The following is a 17636-nucleotide window of genomic DNA, read 5'->3' as shown; positions in this document are numbered from 1 at the left end:
ACTATCGAGTCACTGAGTCAGTGCACATGCATACTGTAGCTGAGATGCACGTCGTCAGGCTGAGGCCTCAATGCTGCCAGTACTAATACTATGCCTCATATGTAACTTACCAATCTTGTGCCGTAGGCAGCAGGGTACTTGCCATCGGCGCAATTCCACACACAGCCGGGGGATGCCTGACAGTGCCATTGGCCCGAGATCTTGAAAGGATCGTGCCGTGCAGAGACCACACTACATATCTGGAATTAGTCCCTATTCACAAATGGTAATTATTGACATGAGGGGTAATAGCTCCTATTTGCTGATGGTGGTAAGATCTGGATCGGTGGACCTTCCATTTAAGGAGGGTGCTCCCGTTACAGTTAAGGTAATTTGGGCTATAAGGGGTATAACCCCTGTTCAACGCTGGCAATTTTCGATCACCAGAGAGCCCTATACAACGACTGAACAGTAAACCGATTCTAGGGGAATCGGAATTAAGCCACAGCCCGACTGCCATAAAAGTCAATGCTGCGTTTATCCCCCGTGGGAAAGGCAACCACCTTTTGTATTATAGATTGACAGTCCACTACTGGGAAGTGCCGACTTCACGTCGGCATCTTTGCCCCTGCTCTGGCTGCCTGCAACCAAGTCCAGCCGATCATTGACGTTGATCTTATGTTATTGCTCTTATATCTGTGTTGGACCTGTTGGCTTTGTGCTGTTCCCTGACGCTAAGGGCACTTTTCCCTTCCATTTATGCATCACTGCCTTTATATCACGGAGATCATAGGTAAAGTGGTCGAGTCTCTTGCTGACGACTACTATGCTGCCAGTCTTAACGACGACTCAGAGCTATATGTATCTCTTCCCAACTACGACGAATATGCCTCTGCCTTGAATGCACTCGCTCGAATGTGTAAGGTATTTCAAGAACCGGCTTTGAATGCCCTGTGGTGGCAGCAAGGAAGCCTAGGGAATCTTGTACGATGCATGCCGAAGGACTTGTGGGAGGTCACGGACAATGGGGAACTAGTGTGTCTTACCAGCGCAACTCGTATCCCTGCGTAATAATACAATGCATCCACTTCTTGCGAGATGCCAGATTTTCCGTGGATATCCCTTACCCTCCGAGTGGGACCGATTTTGTTTTTACACTGTGAAAGTCCGGTTTATCCTCATTGGGGATGCAGACCACCAGGACGTCATAGCAGCACTCTCCGTTCACCACCGGACACCATGCTTTCCGAACCTTCAAGAACTGCACTGGTGTCTGAGGACCGACACACTTGCATACATATCGTTCTTCCTTGTGCCTCATCTTTGCAAGCTGCACATTAGTCTCCTTGGTCCCTTTTCTCCATCGAGACACCTGGCCTCTTTCCTGGACTTCGTCCAAGCACAAACTCCTTCATTGAAGTCTTTAGCCTTTGAGTGTGGATTACACAACAGAGTGAACATGTATGCGCTGCTATGCCGATCCACACCATCCTTCACTAGCCTCTCGACATTGAAATGGGACCTGCCTCTAACTGCCAACGATATAGTGCAAATAGCAGTATTACCAAATGTGCAGACCCTGAAGATGACCTTGATGAAGGATCACACCGCGCTGCTCTGGTCGAGTCGTAATGCGGGCCATCCCTATCCGGCCCTTCGCCATCTCATCCTCAAGGCAGACAGTCTAGTCACCTGCGCTGAACTCCTTGATTATCTGCGGCAGCGTCCCCTCTGCTCTCTACAGGTGGGAGTCAAGGACTTTACGTTCGGTGATATCATGCTTCTCATCGATCGTCTTTGTTGCTTTCCTCTGTTAGAATCCTTGCGCGGCATAGTTATCCGCGGATCGTTCAACTCACCACGCACTCTGGTACCATTACACCTCTTCCAGCCTCTGCGTCTCTTGAGGCACCTCGAAGGATTGCAGCTTCTGTTTCAAGGCGGCTTCACGGGGCAAGATGCAACGCTGGTGGAGATGGCCCAAGCCTGACCTCATTTGCGACAGCTCACCCTGGCTACCTCGGCATACACACATGCGGAGGCTGAGCCGAGCTTCTCACTCCAGGCGCTCGCCGCACTCGGGAAGCATTGTCCCCGCCTCAGCAGTCTCAGCCTGGCAGGCCTGTTTATCAACGCTATGGACGATGGTTACGAGGCTACAACCCCTGAGGAAGCGATGATATATAACCTCGAGATCAGTCATTTGCAGCTTGGGCAATCCCGTGTTAGCGACCCACTGGCGGTAGCGATGTTTTTGTCAAGACTGTTTCCGAACCTCGTAACTATCTGGGCAATGGACGAGAATGGGGGCCAAGTGAAATGGGATGCGGTCAAAAGGTACGTACGAGTGTTGACAGGTGCCCGACAACAGGAGCGGAGACGTTGTCTCGCGGAGCAGGCAAGAGTGTCGACTGGGACCTTAGCGGCTAGCCTGTATAGCAAGAGTGACCTCTTCTTTGAACAATTTCGCCAGCGACTACTTACTCATGCTCAACGTAGCTATTATCATCTGTGAATGCACTTACGAGGGTCGATTTCGGCGACGCTGATGCAGAAAAAGATTAATACTCCTTCGACATTTATTGATTGTAGTAATTGCACTGACGGGAATATGACCACGTTCGACGACAAACAAACTGGGATAGAACAGTAGTATGTCGGTATATCTGCTGCGTAACAATCACGTCAAGTCGGGGGAGGAGGTGGCGGAGACTCCGCCGGAGAGGCTCGGCCACAGGGAAGGATTTGTTCCTTGACGCAGGGTCAGATGCGACATGAGCAGAGGTTAGAAAAGTCACTTGCGGTCAAATATCGGGCCTTCTGATAAATCTTCCTCTATCTCCAGGCAGCCATCCTCGCCAATTACAGGGCGCTGCATCGACCGATCCATCGCCCGCACTCCCTCCCGCCACTATGGACAAATTGGGCTTCTTTGAGCTTATTTAGCTCAATGTCACGTGCGTAAACACGTCCTCGACCGTGACGCGTCGCGCCCTTGCATGGATGCTCCAAACTTCCAATAAATGCATCTTGACCTCGAACCACCATCATCTCCGGCACATACCTGCGAGTATAAGCTTCCGTGTTGTATTTCCTGGAGAAATCATAATCAATGATTCGTCCTCCGACGATGGAAGTCGCCGCGCAAGGAAGCCCAGAAAACCCGTCTGAAGGGACTCGCCGTACCAGCATTGAAAGAGGTGGACAGTAGATATCGCCCCACACCGCTCCTACAGGCACCCAAGATTATCACTGGTTTTCCCAGAGACTGCTGTGATCCCGCAAGGAAACGCTAGCAAGGTGGTTAATGTCCGCTACCAATCTTGTATTCCAACTACTGACCGCCTTCCTGCAGCTCTGCTGATTTTGGGTAGATTGAAAACCTGCCCAGCGCGGCTTGCGAATACAGTCGACTCTGTCTTAACCCATAACGGGTCGTGGAACCCAAAAGTTATGGGTTTCTGCAGACTATGGGTTACCAGAACGTGTGACATTATGTGACTACCTAGTACGCGTGACAGACAGCCTATCCGGTATAGGCCGGACGTCGTTTATGACACCGTTTAGATACGGAATCTTGAGTCTGATATGGGTTATCTTCTGAAATACCACGAGAACCAAAAATTAAGGGTCCAGATGGTCCAGATTCTCGTGAGAAGGAGACCTGTACCTTCCTAATATAGGTTGTTTTATGGGTTATGACCCTTCAAAAAGCTATGGGTTATGGGATACGGCAGACTTATGGGTTTTTACTATCTACCATGTCGGTGGAAGCCAAAAACCTATGGGTTATTACAGGTTATGGGTTATGACAGGTATGGGTTAAGACAGAGTCGACTGTATTTCAATTTGAATCTCGAATAATCTGAGGTGACCCGGGTCCTACAGACCTGCCGTATTCGTCAAGATCTACACCAATAAAACAGAACTCGACTCAGACCATCTCGAGCAGGATCTGGATGAACGTCCTAGTCTACACAGGCCCGGAAGTGCTCACCGCTTCTCTCAGTCATACCCTGTCAACGTTTTGTTCCCTCCTCCTTCCCAATTACACCGTCCAGGCCGTCACGAAGCAGTCGCTCGCCGACCACCCCTGGTCCACGGCCTGCGCTCTCCTCGTCTTTCCTTCCTGTCGGGCGGTGCTATCGTCAGCAAAGGCAGTCCATGCGGTTAAAAGCTATGTGGAGGACGGTGGGGCGTATCTAGGTCTGTCATCTGGGGCGTCTCTGAGGGGTTCTCGTACTGGACTCGAAGGCAGCAGCGATCTGGGGCATCAGGCCTTGCGGTTCGAAGACAAGACTGCCGGTGTTACCATCTATCCTATGTTTCGCAGCAAAGATGATGCGTCCGAGTGGAAGCCCTTGCAACAAGGGGGGAACGTGTACCATGACGGATGGAGTGAATTCAGCGGTGTGGAGGAAGTGGGGTCAACGAAGATTCTTTCTCGGTACGCAGACAGCGAAGTCGCTGGCGTGGTATGTCATACACAAAACGGTGGAAAGGCTGCGTTCTGGTCCCCGAGTCTCGAATACCCTGTCACCGCGGATATAGGGTCGTCACTGACCTCAGAAGAAATCAAAGCAGCAGAGCAAGTCCGCATGACTTTGCTCCGGGATACCTTACGCGAGCTAGGCCTGCACCTACCAGAGGACAAGCCTCCCAGCTGTCCCTTGCCCCAGTTCCTTATCGCCCCGACCTCGAGGGCCGACATCATCCCGCGGGTTCTGAGCGCCATCGGCGTGGACATGGGCTCTGGATCGGCGACCCTCGTGGATACGAATGACACGTTCGCCTTCCACCCTTTCTCTGCAGGTCTGGATCAGCTGCGTGAAGCACGCGTGCGGTCGCTCGAGCACACCGGAGAGCCGGATGAAGCTAACTGGCAGCCCAAACATGTTATCGTGTGCACCCCCACCGAGCGCCCCTCAAGCGAGCACACTCCGCTGTTCGACGTCGGCAAGTACTTCGCCGCGCTCCAGCGCGCAAGGGCGCAGGAGGGCTTGGGTGCGGACGCGGCTCCCGAGGGCGAGTGGGGCATGGGGGAGGCGCTCCTCTACGCGGAAGTCGTCACCAGCACGCAGACGATGCTTGACAAGTGAAGTGCCCTCTCCCAACCCTGCGGACCGACTTACGGATTCCCCCATGCTTACGTAGGAACCCGCGCCTACTAAGCAATCTCCCGGCGCCGCTCCTCTCGCTCGCGAGCCGCCAGCTCACGGGGCGCGGGCGCGGGAACAACGTGTGGCTCTCCCCGCTCGGGTCCCTTCCCATCTCGCTTTTGATCCGCCCGTCACTCAAGGAGGTGCCCGCGCAGAAGCTCGTGTTTGTGCAGTATTTGTTCAGCCTGGCAGTGACGGAGGCGTGTCGGGATCCCGCCGTGCTCGGTCAGCAGTATGGGGCGGCGGTGAGGATAAAGTGGCCGAATGACGTGTATGCGGTTGTGGGTGGGGAGAACAGGAAGATCGGGGGCATACTCGTGAACACAAGTTTTGGGAGCGGGAAGGTCGAGGTTGTGATCGGTGCGTAAAGGGACACTGCTCCGCGGTGTGCATTAGGCTGAATTTAGTAGGCTCCGGGCTCAACGTGATGAATGCGCGGCCGACGCTGTCGCTCGCGCAGCTCTTGCCACCAGAGTCGGCGGCGAACCTGAGTATGGAGGCAACCACTGCGACTATCCTCGCCAAGTTCGACGCGATGTGGCGCACGTTTGTGGAGCACGGTGGGTCCTTTGAGCCCTTCATGGATCTATACCTCGAACGGTGGCTGCACTCGTATGCCCATTCTTCCCTTTCCCATTGTAATATATAAGCTTATGCCACGGGTATACAGGGACCAGTTGGTTACGGTTACTTCCGTCTCACCGCCGCAGAATGTGCGGATATGTGGGATTACGCCGGAACACGGGCTGTTGAGGACCATACCGGAGCGTAGGGCGGGCGGAGGAATGGGTGTCGAGTATATTGACCTGCAGCCAGACGGGAATAGTTTCGATTTGATGCAGGGGCTGATCAAGACGAAGACATATTAGGGATAGGTAGGTGGCAGTATATCTAGCTATTATGTGCCACAGCACACGGAAAAAAGGAACGCCTGGCACGCGTCCCGGGACGTTCGTACTTGGTTGTCACTATCTGACTTCTTTAAGGATTGTACTGATTGTCGCGACTCCGTACAGTGATAAAACACGATAATGTTGCAGATAATCAGCTGCAGAGTGCTCTATCATACTGAAGTCCATGTATCTAGATGCTGGAGTCCGTCGAGGTCTCTGAATACAAGTATCACGCCTCTGTTTCTTGTCGCCCCTCGAGGATTCCTTGTTCATCTAGGGCTCGCCTCGTTTGCTGGCCTTTGAAGGGGATGCCGAATGCGATAGCACCCCATACGAAGGCCCCGTTGAATATGAGAGCTCTCCGCATGTTGTAGGGCGGGTTGGCGTCCGGGCCCGCTCTGAGCGCACCTTCAGCTGAGTACAGACATATGTCAGCGGTTGGAGTAAGGAGCCAGTACGTGAAGCATACATACACAATATGAAGACGACAGAGAACAGATTTCCTCTGGGACAGGGAAAAGATCAGCTCTCGTACGTTTAGAGGAAGTGTCGGAACCTACGAGGCCCAAAGCAAGGCCGAACTGCTGTCGGCATTCCTGGTGAGTTCGCATCCAAGCTCAAGTGCGACAGGCAACATGGTGATAGACGTCGCCCCGAGGACGGCCATGATGGCGAACAGCGCTCCAGCGTTATGCGGTTTAACTCCGGAGGCGAACGATCAGCGATCTGCAGTAGAGTGCTCAAGGACTACTGACCTGCCCAGATTAACGAGAGCCAGGCGGCGGCCATGATGGGCAACGAGACGCGGACTGTGGTGCTGAGATGGTGGGTGAGCACCCGGTCAAAGAGGGGCGCGGTGACTACGGCTGCTACTATGCCGGCAATGAGGAGCGTAGCTCCCATGAGGCCCGATAGGTCTGATGAGTAACCAACTGGGCTCTGTTGCCCGTGAAACGTGAGTCGATGGTTTAGGCTCAGGGCAGAGCATAAGACGCACCATGTACTGGTCACTTAGAATGGAAAAGGTGTTTGTCCTAGAGAAGAAGGACCTGAGTTTCAGGACACGAAGGGGTCAAAGAAGCACGAACACCGCGACCAGAACGCCAAACACTATGATCAGGATCGCAAAATCAACCCTCTCGCGAACTGTCATATATGCCGGCGCACCAATCCTCTCTTTGCCCACTATAGCACGTAAGAGGGAGGTAAGAGTGAGGGCTTGTTGTGACGCTGTATAAGCTGAAAGATGATTATTCAGTGATAAACCGAGAGCGAACGTCGAAGCGGGGGCAACGCCTACTTGGTGGTGTTGGTGGGGCGCTACCAATCCCTAGAGCAGCTGGCGTAACGGCCGTGCATATGATTCCAAGGATCAATATCTGAATGTCAAAAATTCGGGTTAGGCCATGGATTCATAATAAAGAGAGCTACTCACTGATTGCCTTGTCGTCCCTGCAATCGGTGAGATGAGTTGCCCGAGAGCACTGCCAATCGGATTTGCTGTAACAGATATGAGAATGCAGTCCGCGGACTCATACGATATAAGCATCCTTACCAATTGCCACAACCATTGTAGCGGTCGTCCGTCCTGAGAGGTCGAACCACGTCTCTGAATATCTCGGGCCGATCACTTGAAAGACAGACGCTGCAAAAGCGGCCATCGCCTGACCGATAGTAAGGAGGGCGTATGCCGAATCCGGGGACAACGAGCGAGGAGTAGAGCCATAGCGGACCCAAGCTGACACAAAGAGAGAAATGGTAGCAATGATGCACTGGAGTTGGGAGCTTAGCTGGGCTCTTTCCGTACACAGCAGGGTAGATTACCGATGTCCGAAGACCATACCGCGCCACAAGGACGGGGACAACGATTGCCGCCGGTACATAGACAATAGCGTAGGTGTTGCTGAGCCAGTTGACACTGTCCAAGCTGATACCATACTCTATAGAAGCTGAATGGGGGGAAAGCCAGGAAGTCAGTCACAAGACTAAGAATACCTAAGTACACTGCTTACTTTGATTTGAAATGGGACCGAACCACGGCCAGGCCATTCCGGCGACAACGTTCAGAAAGAACTGATGAGGCGTGGATGGATCAATGACACGCGGTGAACATGGTACGGACGACTCACAATTGCCGCGAGACCGACAAAACGTTGCTTATATAGTCTGTATTTTGACTGGACTCCAGACGGCGAATCGAGGGACACAGGTCGGCTCGTGGTAAAGATGGTGCCAGCATCATCCTTGCTAATCGATAGTCGTAGTTCCTCGTCGCAGTCAATCTTGGAAATCGAGGAAAAAGTGGTCATGGGGATTCTGTCTGAGACGTTCGGCATGGCGCAGCCAGTTGGTCAAGAGGGTAATATTACCATGGTCGGTGAGACGCAGGCCATATATACGGTATACCACACTCCCCATCTTGGGAAGCATAGCCTAGCGCTGCTCCAAGCGGTAAGCGCAGATACTGGAGGTCGAGCTTCGAACGGAGTAAAAAGCCCGAATGCTTGATTCACTAGGAATGGTACTAAGATACATGTCTTACGATTGGCTGTATCGTGCATAGAAGATAATCCAAGGAGGATCTTCGAACCGATTACGCTAGCTGGCGCAGTAGTCAGCAGCTTCCTGTGGCAGTGGCCGCAGCGAGAGGTACCCGTTTCGAGAGTGAGCGCTCACTCGTTATGTTGTCATTGGTTCCGAGCAGTGACAGCCGTTTGCAGATCGATAGACCACCAAGTCAGAAAATCGCGTATAGTCGGAGTGGGTCGGAGTGGGTGCCAGGGACGTCGGAAGAAGGTGGGGAAGTCCAAATGGTCTGGTTTCCGTCTCTCGGGGACTTACAATTGCTTGTCCGACGTGGTCCGACTGTAAATGATTTTTTAAAAGTGGGCCCATCAATCTGCAAACGGCTGGAACTGTAGATAATAACGTAGACTGGGGAAATCAAATCGAACCTTGATGTAGTGGCTTGATTGACCCGTCGTTTAACACTTTCCAAGTCCGTGTTACCCTGCTTTGCCATGATCCAACTCCTTCTGGCCAAAGGTGCGCATAGGGTTAGGGTTTACCCATACAACTCTTTGACAAACATGTACTACACCCTGACTACGACGCTTTGAGAACCCTACAAATACACTACACGTTGCCCTCCGCGCTGACAGTGCCCCTCCCCAGCCATTCAGTATAATACACGCATTCCTGGGGGTTCACGGGTCCCCCGGTCTTGCAAAAATCAAACGTCGGGCACCGCCCACACGGCGCCTGGCCCAGGCCCAGCGACAGCCGCTCCTGTTTGACCGCGCGGTATACATATGCGCCGCCGGTCAGCTCGTCGTCTACTGCGTGAAGATCGACGGCGGGGGAAGAAGAGCGTTTTCGCGTCTTGGTGTTTGAGCGGGATCTTTTGCGTTTCTTCGAGCCCGAATCTGAGTCGGAGCCGTCGGACTCGGACTCGGTGTCGGACTCATCTCGTCGTTTCTTCTTCTTCTTGCGTTTCTTTTTCGTCTTCTCGGCCTCGCTTTCATCCTCGCTATCGCTGTCGCTCTCCGCTTTCCGCTTCTTCTTCCGTTTCCTCCGCTCCCTCTCCGTTTCGCTCTCGCTCTCGCTCTCATCAGTATCCTCGACTCTTCTCTTCTTTCTCTTTTTCCTCTTCTTCGACTCACCCTCCGAATCTTCATCCGAGTCAGACTCGGTATCCGCCCGCTTCTTCTTGCGCTTCCTGCCCGAGTCCTCATCCCTGTCCTTCCCCTTGCGTTTCCGCTTCTTCTTCTTGACCTCGTCCTCGCTCTCGCTCTCACTCCCACTGCCATCTTCCTTCAGATTGTCCGCGTTCGACTCCCACAGGGCGCCGCCAAACGCCGGCAGCTGCCATACCATAATATTTAGGCACGCAATGAGGACGAAAATGACATTTAAGGGAGGCACACCTTCTCCACCTCTCCGTCCAGTACCAGCACGTTCAGCAGCGTCTCGACGTGCTCCACCGTGAGCTGCGTCTCTGTGATCTTGCTCTTGCTCAGCCACGCCTGGATCTGACTCACGTTCGGGTAGCTCGGCGCGTTCGAGATCGGGTAGAGCGGCTGGCTGTGCGCAGAAGACGACGACGATTTTGTCTTCGGGAGGCTCTAGCATACCGAATAATTGTAATGGAAACTGAGGAGTGCGGGAGGAAATGCAACGTACTCGGTCCCGAATGAAGCGCAGGCACGCGGTACAGAGCAGCTTGATGAACTCCGTGTCCAGCTCGTTGTCGGTGTACCACGGCCCGCCGGTGAGCTCAACGCTCGGCTCGAGGTGCGCGAGCATGTAGATCTTGCGCGTGGGGTACTGTAGCATGAGCAGTGAGCCCATCCGCGCGAATGAAAGAAAATCTATGTCCGTACTTTGACGGATTTGACGGCCTTGATGAGGTGCTTCTGCACGAGCGACTTGAGGCACCGATCCAGCACGGTTTGGTGCAGCTCCGTCTTGGCCTTGATGTGCTTCGTCCATATCCCTAATGAGATATGACACCTCGGCACGCAGACAAGCATTGATTGAGCACGGCAGATGTACCTTCATTCCCCGCAGCTTGGATATGGCCCAATACCATAGCCTCCTCGCCCGACATGTCCTTTTTCCTGAAACCATCGCACATTCAGTGCTCCCGCCACCTCCACTCGTCATAATTAGGTACGCACACCTCCAACTCCTTCTTCAACACCGCGCGATAGACATTGTTCCCCTTCCCGTCCTTCATCAGCCTTAGCATGCCCGTCCCCAGGAGAAAGTTGATCGCGCTGACGCGCGCGCTGGCATCGGGGGCGAGCGCGTCGACTTCTTTCTGGCTTAAGGTCTATAAGGAAGGATTTGTACACTCCGCATAATACCAGAGACAGGGACGTACATGGTTAGCGCTCCCTACTGCCGCCTGGTGCAGCTTGCGCTCGAGCGCATTCGGCGGGCGCCCGCCGCTCATGGTTGTGTATTCTAGTGCCCCTCCCGTCCAGTCGTCAAAAAAGAATCACAATATGTCGAGCGCGTCGGCAAGGGTTGGCATCGAGTCAAGATTCAAAGCTGCGAAGAAATATGTAACTTGATCTTGACAGTTACGTAAGAGATGATGTATGCGTCGGCAATTGCCGTGTGATCGAGTGACGTGAATTCACTTCGCCCCCCTCTTGCGCTGCTCTAAAATCCACTAAACTGCAGGCTGTTGCGTTCGTTCGTTTGCTAAGTTATTCTCCAAAAAGCCGAGATTCTAGTTGGTCTCTGGGCTGGATACTGGAAACTGCGAGGAAAGGACGTGATCATGGCTGCGTACGACCCGAAAGCCGCTCAAGATGACCTGCGAGACCATTTCGATGGGTACGCGTCGAACGTGCGACGCTCATTTATCCGGTATGCTCATGTTAACGTTGTGAAGATAACTATCCTTCCTTTTACTAATATTTCGAATGGCAGATTTGAAGAGCAATACGCTCGCCCGGTCGTGGAGGCATGCATATCGTCATCTAGAGAACGTCCTGCAATGTCGGTGAGATATGAACATACGGATCGTGGAGGACAGTTGTAAAGGCTTTGGGTGATGTCCAGACGTTTGTCGCGATATTCGTGCTACTGAGCGTTCTGCCCGTCGTGACGTTCATGCAAGTCGTTCATTCCATCATGATCTGTTCTTTCTTTGATGACCTGCTCCGGGACACGTATAGCGGCTTCTCTCTTTTCACCATCGCGTCTGCTGCGTTCCTCGCCTTCGTCGGTGTGTGTTTGATATCAATGATCGCACTCACGACGTACAGTCAGTCCAATTCTCGCATCGCATCGCGCGCCCGTCTGACGTTGCAATAGCCTCCATCCTCTTAGCTACCCTGACAATCCTATTCTTCACCGCCCTCTTCCTCGCCTCCGCCGTGATCGTGATGTATCTCACCGTGCGCCTTGCGATATTGGTTCGCTCGGACGGTGTCCGTCCAGGGTTCGTCGCCTGGCGCCATGAAGCGCAGAAGGGATTATTGGGCCGAGCCTCGGATAATGTAGAGGGCGGGAATGGCGGGAAGACGAGAGAGGAGGACGAAGGGTCGGAGAGCTCGGGGGTTATCGTGCCAAAGCAGGATGAGTTAGGGCAGGGGATTGTCGCGGGCGAGAAGGAGGTTGTGGAGGCTGGGCCCAGTGCATAGTGAGTAGAGTCAGTTAAATCGCCTCGAGAGTTATACTGGGTTGTATGATATACACGTCTTAGCTCCTTCGTACCCGCGATCTGTGGCTCGGCATAAAATCATGGCTTTCGTGTCGCTTTATGAGCCGCCTCAGCACGTGGTAAGGTTAGGGTTTCCGTCTCTGACCGGGACAAACCCTATTCGTCAGGTGTCCGCAACGCTCTGTGCTGGACACCTTTCCGCACCATTGCTGCAAAATGAATTGCTGAAGCTTTCAGGGCTACAAAGTCCTTGAATCGGTGGCGTCGGCGGTAGCCAATCTGCGATGCACTTACAATGGTTCTATTGCGTCCAAATGGGGAAGCGGCTTTTCCTCATCGAGGTGGAGTCTGCTCGAGTGTCATACTGGGTTTGCATCATGATCACTTCCCTTCACACTTTCCCTTGCCCCGTCACGGCCCGACATATAAAAGTCCGCGAGGCAGGCTTTCCCCGCGCTCCCCTCCTTCCCCCGCAATGTCTCAGTCAGACAGCAACAAGCAGTATATCGACTATGAACAGCGTGAGTCCCACTCGCCTTCCCCCCAGTATTCATAGCATATGATGCACCTCACTAAACGTACTTTCAAAGGTTATCCTGTGGACTACACTGGCCCAGGGGGACACCCCGTCTCCCTAAAGCCGAACTCCTCCTACCGGCACGCGACCCCGCACGAAGTCAAGCACGAAGAGAAGCACTACACCACCAACCCACACAGCTTGACCGCGGAGTCGGGACACGCGCGCCTCGATGGACGGCGCGCGGGCATTTCGGAGGACCCGCACGCGCAACACTCGCGTGAGAGCCCGCTGGAGCCGCAGGAGCTGTATGATTTGGAGAGGGAGGTCGCGCGGTGCATCAAGGAGGGAGTGGATGAGAACGGGGGGAGGAAGATCTGGAGCGTGAGGGATGCGAAGGCCGCTTACGTGAATTATAAGTTTGTGAATGGGGATGGGCCGGGGTCCAGGCATGCCCTGGCGAGGTTTGTGCTGCCTACGGTTGGTTTTGCCGCTTTTCGGCTGGTGTATGCGCGTGGTCTGACATGTTGGTAGACTGAGGCTGACATCAAGGATTGGAAAACGGATGAGGAGAAAAAGGCGGACGCTGAGAAGGACAGGAAGGAGAAACAGGAGAAGGAAAGGGAGAATGCTGAAAAGAAGAAACAGGAGCGCGAGAAGGGTGAGATTCTGTGCCGATTCTTTGCGCATATAGTCCCCGAATATTGTCGCCAGAGACAAATTCAGCGGATGAGAAACGAGGGAACGACGAAGAGACGGAAGATAACAAGGAGGTAGGTACTTAACCGTGCATTCCAGCCCACAAACACTGCTTAAGGGAGAAGTCTGGAGGCGACGAGGACAAGGCGAAGGACGGCGAAAAGGAAAAGAAGGAACAAAAAGAGCAAGAGCATAAGCCCGTAAGTTCCCAAGTCCGGATGCGACCAAACTCCCGTCACGCACCATATACAGAGGAACAAAGAGGAGGAAGAGTTCATCAACCATATCATCGAGGAAGAGAAACACATGTCGGCTCTGAGAAACCAGTAGGTCTTCGCACCGTCCACATCTGCAGCTTAGTCCGACAACTCAGTAGTGACGGGATTGTAGTCGAGCCCACGCCTCCGGATAACCTCGAGATGTACATCGCAGAAGATGATCAGTTCATCCCAGATAACTGGTGAGACATGGCGTGTCAATCCCTTGCATGGCTCTTGTTAAACAGCGGTGCAGGATTCCGCGCTCGCCGGCGCTAATCCGTCTGACGGGAAAGAGTCCACTCAACGCGGAGCCTCCCCTGAGTATGCTATTCGACGCTGGTTTGATCACTCCGACGAGATTGCATTACGTTCGTAGTCACGGTCAGTGTCCTCATTGTCGCGAAAGCTGGTTTGACAATGCCATTCTCCGGATGGTACGCTTGCTTAGGCGAAGTACCCAAACTCAACTGGGAGACGCATACACTGAACGTGTTTTCTGACCCGTCGGACATCCTGCCGCATGCCAGGAACTTCAGCATGGACGAACTGGCTGAAATGCAAGGAGTCTGTATCCCCGTTACTATCGCCTGCGACGGCAATAGGAGGGCGGAAGTTAACCTGATCAAGGCTAGTATATGCTCTCTATGTTATAGCGAAGTAATGGTGATATCCGTGCCGTAGAAATCCAAAGGATATGGCTGGGGTGCCGGGGCGACGAGCTGTGTCTACTGGAAGGGCGTCTTGTTGAGAGACCTGCTCATTGCGTGCGGAGCACCTGAGAGCCCGCCTCCAGGAAAGAGGTGGTACGTCCACTACGAAGGTATAATTCGTATTACACACGCTCTTCGTTGTTCTAGTCTTATGATCGACTATCAGGGGCGGACAACTGCTCCAGCGGACCGTACGGCACGTCAATCCCCTTCATGTACGCAATGGATAAGACGAACGACGTCATGCTGGCGTACGAGATGAACGGGAGGGTGCTGCACCCGGACCATGGGTACCCGCTGCGCTCGATTATTCCCGGATTTGTCGGGGGACGGGCGGTGAAATGGTTGAAGAAGGTGTGGATAAGCGAGGAGGAGAGTAAGAATTGGTACCATGTCAGTGATTGTATCCTCGGTTGAGGGAGTTTGCTGACGACTGGGTTTAGGTATGGGATAAGTAAGTGACGCACTAGTATGCGATAATGTGCAGCTGAAGGAGTGCAGTCGTGTGCTTCCGTCCTTTGTTACGGAGCAGGACAGTCTCTTGGCGAAGGTGGTTTTAGTTTTATTGGTAGTTCATACGTGCGACTGAGTAGAATGGCCTGGTTCGACAGGTCTTCTACCATCACCCGTCCACGGCGTGCTACGAACAGATCTTGAACAGTGTTATATGTCATCCGGCTCATGGAGAGCAGATTAGCCTGGAGCAAGATACTGTGCGTAACGCCTCTCTTTCCTCATTTCGTGAATGTGCCTTAAGGCGTATCCGGGCTGACGTATTAACTATGTAGTATAAAATCCAAGGTTACGCATACGCCGGTGGAGGGACGGAGATAACGAAAATGGAAGTGAGTCTGGACGAGGGCAAGACGTGGAGGTACTGCTTCCGGTACGTTACTGCGCCTTCAACAAGACAACGTCGTAATTTTGGAGTGGCAACCGGTACAGTCGGTTCCCTGATGCGCCGCTCCGCCACGGGCGCAAGTACTGGACTTGGATGCACTGGTACTGCGATGTCAAGATCGAAGACATGATCGCGGCGAAGGAGATTCGGTGTCGAGCTTGGGATGTTTCGAAGGTGGGGTTGTGTAGGACCGTTCGTTTCTTTACACCTGCCGATGACGCGGTTTCCATACTCGCAGAACACACAGCCTGACCATATCGTGGGTGTACTCTCTTGCTCCATATGACGCGTTTATATGCGCACTTCTCTCGTTACAGACGTGGAATATCTCGGGCATGATGAACAACTCCATCTTCGCGGTCCAGTCGACGATGATCAGGGACAGAGAGTCAGGGAAACTGGTGCAGAAGTGGATTCATCCGACAGTGCCGTTGTCCGACGATGGGTGGATGAAGCCTTCGCCCAATGAGCAGGCGAGGATCGACGCAGACGAGAAGGCCGCGGAAGGCGGGGACGATGATGAACAGTTTACGGTCGAGGAGGTGGCAAAGCATGCGAGTAAGGATGATTGCTGGCTTGTACGTTATCTCTCTTTGCAAATTCTCTGGTGTCGGATTGACTGTGACCTCCTGTCGATGCAGGTGATCAACAATAAAGTGTACGACGTGACGTCCGTATTAAGCTGGCACCCTGGCGGAGCCAATGCCATTCTTCCAGTGAGAGGGTGCATGCTTTAGACACGATCGAAGACGATGCTTACCCTCTATAGCATGCCGGCAAATGTCATACGGAGACTACGCTCGATTATAACAGGTGGGCCGTCGCACTTCGCTTTGTGCCGTTCTCTTCTCATTAAGAATCTCTGTCAGTATCCACGATGATTATGCTAATCAGTGAGGAATCCTCTTTTACCGTAGTGACTTGACCATTGACCAATCGTTCAGAAAACGGGATGAGTGTTACATCGGGACGCTCACGAAGAAGGGCATTGAATTGATGAAGGTATGCATCGTGAGGCTGGCGTAGGAGCATTTTATGTGATGTGTCTTTGTTAGGAAGATGCGAAGCGTGCACAAGAAGCTCGGGAAAAGGACGCTCAGGCAAGGGAAGGATATCCTATGCAGAAATACAGGTCAGTCCTCTGCATCACTGCGAGTGGGACGTGCAGAAGTTTACCACTATGCAGCTGGTGCCCAGTCACCTTGATCGAGAGAAAAGAGCTGTCCAGTGATACTAGGCGATACGTCTTTGAAATGCCCAAGGGCAAAGACGGGAAGCCCGGTAAGCTTGGTCTGCCCATCGGCAATCATGTGATCATAGTGAGTACAGACATGGAACATTCCTAGTCCAGCACAGTCTGACGCACCCAGGGAGCGCACTTCAGAGACCAGATGGTTACTCGTCCATATACTCCGACGAGGCCTATCCTGGCTTCTGAGGATGATGGCACGTTTGAGCTAGTCGTGAAGACGTGCGTTGTCGTCTTTGTCACGGACGAAGACGGATTGTTCATTTTCACTTGCAGGTATTTCCCGGACGAGAAGGGGAAATTCCCGCCCGGAGGTACCATCGGAAATTACCTCGATTGCATCAAAGTGGGAGAGCAGATCGATGCAAAGGGACCCATGGGCGAGATCATGTATCTTGGCAAGGGGAAATTCACGGTCGACGGAAAAGAATTCCAATTCAGCAGGATCAATCTCCTCGCAGGCGGATCGGGCATCACGCCCCATTACCAGCTTATACACGCTATTGTGTACGATAGATCGGACGATACGAAACTCAAGCTAGTCAATTGCAACAACACGGAAGATGACATCCTTCTCTTCGACGAGCTCGATAAGCTCGCGGAGCAGAGTGACGGTCAATTTGAGATCTGGAACGTTCTCAGTCATCCGAAGAATGAGAACGAGTGGAAGAAACATGGAGGTTCGGGGCATTTTGACGAAAAGCTGATGAAGGTTCGCAGATGTTTCTACTTCACGATAGATGCACTTGCAATGATGCTCCGCTTAAATAGGAGAAGATGTTCGAGCCTGCTAATGACACAGCCGTGTTCGTCTGCGGGCCTCCGGGTCTCGTGGAGAAGGCAGGAAAGCCGAACTTGGAGAAGTGGGGATTCAAGGATGCTGAGACAATGTTTGGGTGGTAATGGATAGCGAAGTCACAGTGGAGGCGGTGGCACTATTTACCATTCATTCGAGATGGGCGCGGCATATTCATGATGTGTGTTTGGTGTACATGCATAGCGTGATCACTTTTCGGAGTACGATCACTTAGTTTGACTTATGTGCACCCTCGGGCTACACTGTATGACAGTGTATGAGGACCCGTATATAT

At 53.0% G+C, this 17636-nt stretch overlaps 6 protein-coding genes across 6 annotated transcripts; 4 read left to right on the top strand and 2 right to left on the bottom strand.

Moving 5' to 3' along the window:
• Positions 1–738: 738 nt before the first annotated feature.
• On the top strand, positions 739–2632 carry GLOTRDRAFT_96150 (uncharacterized protein; the record flags this gene model as incomplete). The annotated part of the gene is made up of 4 exons (XM_007871614.1): positions 739–1014; positions 1085–1948; positions 1985–2316; positions 2572–2632. The coding sequence occupies 4 exons, from the start codon at positions 739–741 to the stop codon at positions 2630–2632; spliced, it is 1533 nt and encodes a 510-aa protein (XP_007869805.1).
• A 1293-nt stretch (positions 2633–3925) lies between these two features.
• GLOTRDRAFT_65526 (class II aaRS and biotin synthetase) lies at positions 3926–6309 on the top strand. Its single transcript, XM_007871613.1, has 4 exons — positions 3926–5074; positions 5134–5498; positions 5549–5750; positions 5809–6309. Exons 1-4 carry the CDS (start codon positions 3939–3941, stop codon positions 6005–6007), a joined length of 1902 nt encoding a protein of 633 aa, XP_007869804.1. The 5' UTR covers positions 3926–3938; the 3' UTR covers positions 6008–6309.
• GLOTRDRAFT_80936 (MFS general substrate transporter) lies at positions 6261–8340 on the bottom strand (the record flags this gene model as incomplete). The annotated part of the gene is made up of 12 exons (XM_007871612.1): positions 6261–6445; positions 6505–6536; positions 6592–6733; positions 6787–6970; positions 7029–7065; positions 7120–7270; positions 7332–7410; positions 7467–7531; positions 7587–7803; positions 7856–7980; positions 8044–8104; positions 8161–8340. 12 exons carry the CDS (start codon positions 8338–8340, stop codon positions 6261–6263), a joined length of 1458 nt encoding a protein of 485 aa, XP_007869803.1.
• A 737-nt stretch (positions 8341–9077) lies between these two features.
• GLOTRDRAFT_123048 (uncharacterized protein) lies at positions 9078–10988 on the bottom strand (the record flags this gene model as incomplete). Its single annotated transcript, XM_007871611.1, has 7 exons — positions 9078–9895; positions 9958–10155; positions 10214–10357; positions 10414–10526; positions 10586–10650; positions 10711–10865; positions 10917–10988. The coding sequence occupies 7 exons, from the start codon at positions 10986–10988 to the stop codon at positions 9167–9169; spliced, it is 1476 nt and encodes a 491-aa protein (XP_007869802.1). The 3' UTR covers positions 9078–9166.
• Positions 10989–11229: 241 nt separating this feature from the next.
• Positions 11230–12317, top strand: GLOTRDRAFT_123047 (uncharacterized protein). The gene is made up of 5 exons (XM_007871610.1): positions 11230–11410; positions 11474–11546; positions 11588–11771; positions 11816–12188; positions 12252–12317. The coding sequence occupies exons 1-5, from the start codon at positions 11322–11324 to the stop codon at positions 12283–12285; spliced, it is 753 nt and encodes a 250-aa protein (XP_007869801.1). The 5' UTR covers positions 11230–11321; the 3' UTR covers positions 12286–12317.
• An 852-nt stretch (positions 12318–13169) lies between these two features.
• On the top strand, positions 13170–17599 carry GLOTRDRAFT_80932 (molybdopterin binding oxidoreductase). Its single transcript, XM_007871609.1, has 26 exons — positions 13170–13206; positions 13261–13387; positions 13441–13499; positions 13551–13625; positions 13678–13751; positions 13802–13885; positions 13939–14072; positions 14140–14342; positions 14367–14505; positions 14562–14788; positions 14839–14849; positions 14897–14945; positions 15007–15108; positions 15184–15281; positions 15341–15470; positions 15535–15555; positions 15614–15874; positions 15938–16012; positions 16066–16109; positions 16166–16189; positions 16241–16298; positions 16352–16428; positions 16483–16615; positions 16667–16767; positions 16822–17257; positions 17317–17599. Exons 5-26 carry the CDS (start codon positions 13732–13734, stop codon positions 17446–17448), a joined length of 2559 nt encoding a protein of 852 aa, XP_007869800.1. The 5' UTR covers positions 13170–13206; positions 13261–13387; positions 13441–13499; positions 13551–13625; positions 13678–13731; the 3' UTR covers positions 17449–17599.
• The last annotated feature ends 37 nt before the right edge of the window (positions 17600–17636 follow it).

Source organism: Gloeophyllum trabeum (assembly GCF_000344685.1).
Source record: "Gloeophyllum trabeum ATCC 11539 unplaced genomic scaffold GLOTRscaffold_00014, whole genome shotgun sequence".
Classification (NCBI taxonomy): Eukaryota; Fungi; Basidiomycota; class Agaricomycetes; order Gloeophyllales; family Gloeophyllaceae; genus Gloeophyllum; species Gloeophyllum trabeum.
The sequence above is the reverse complement of the archived record's forward strand: the minus strand, read 5'-3'. Positions and strand labels throughout refer to the sequence as shown.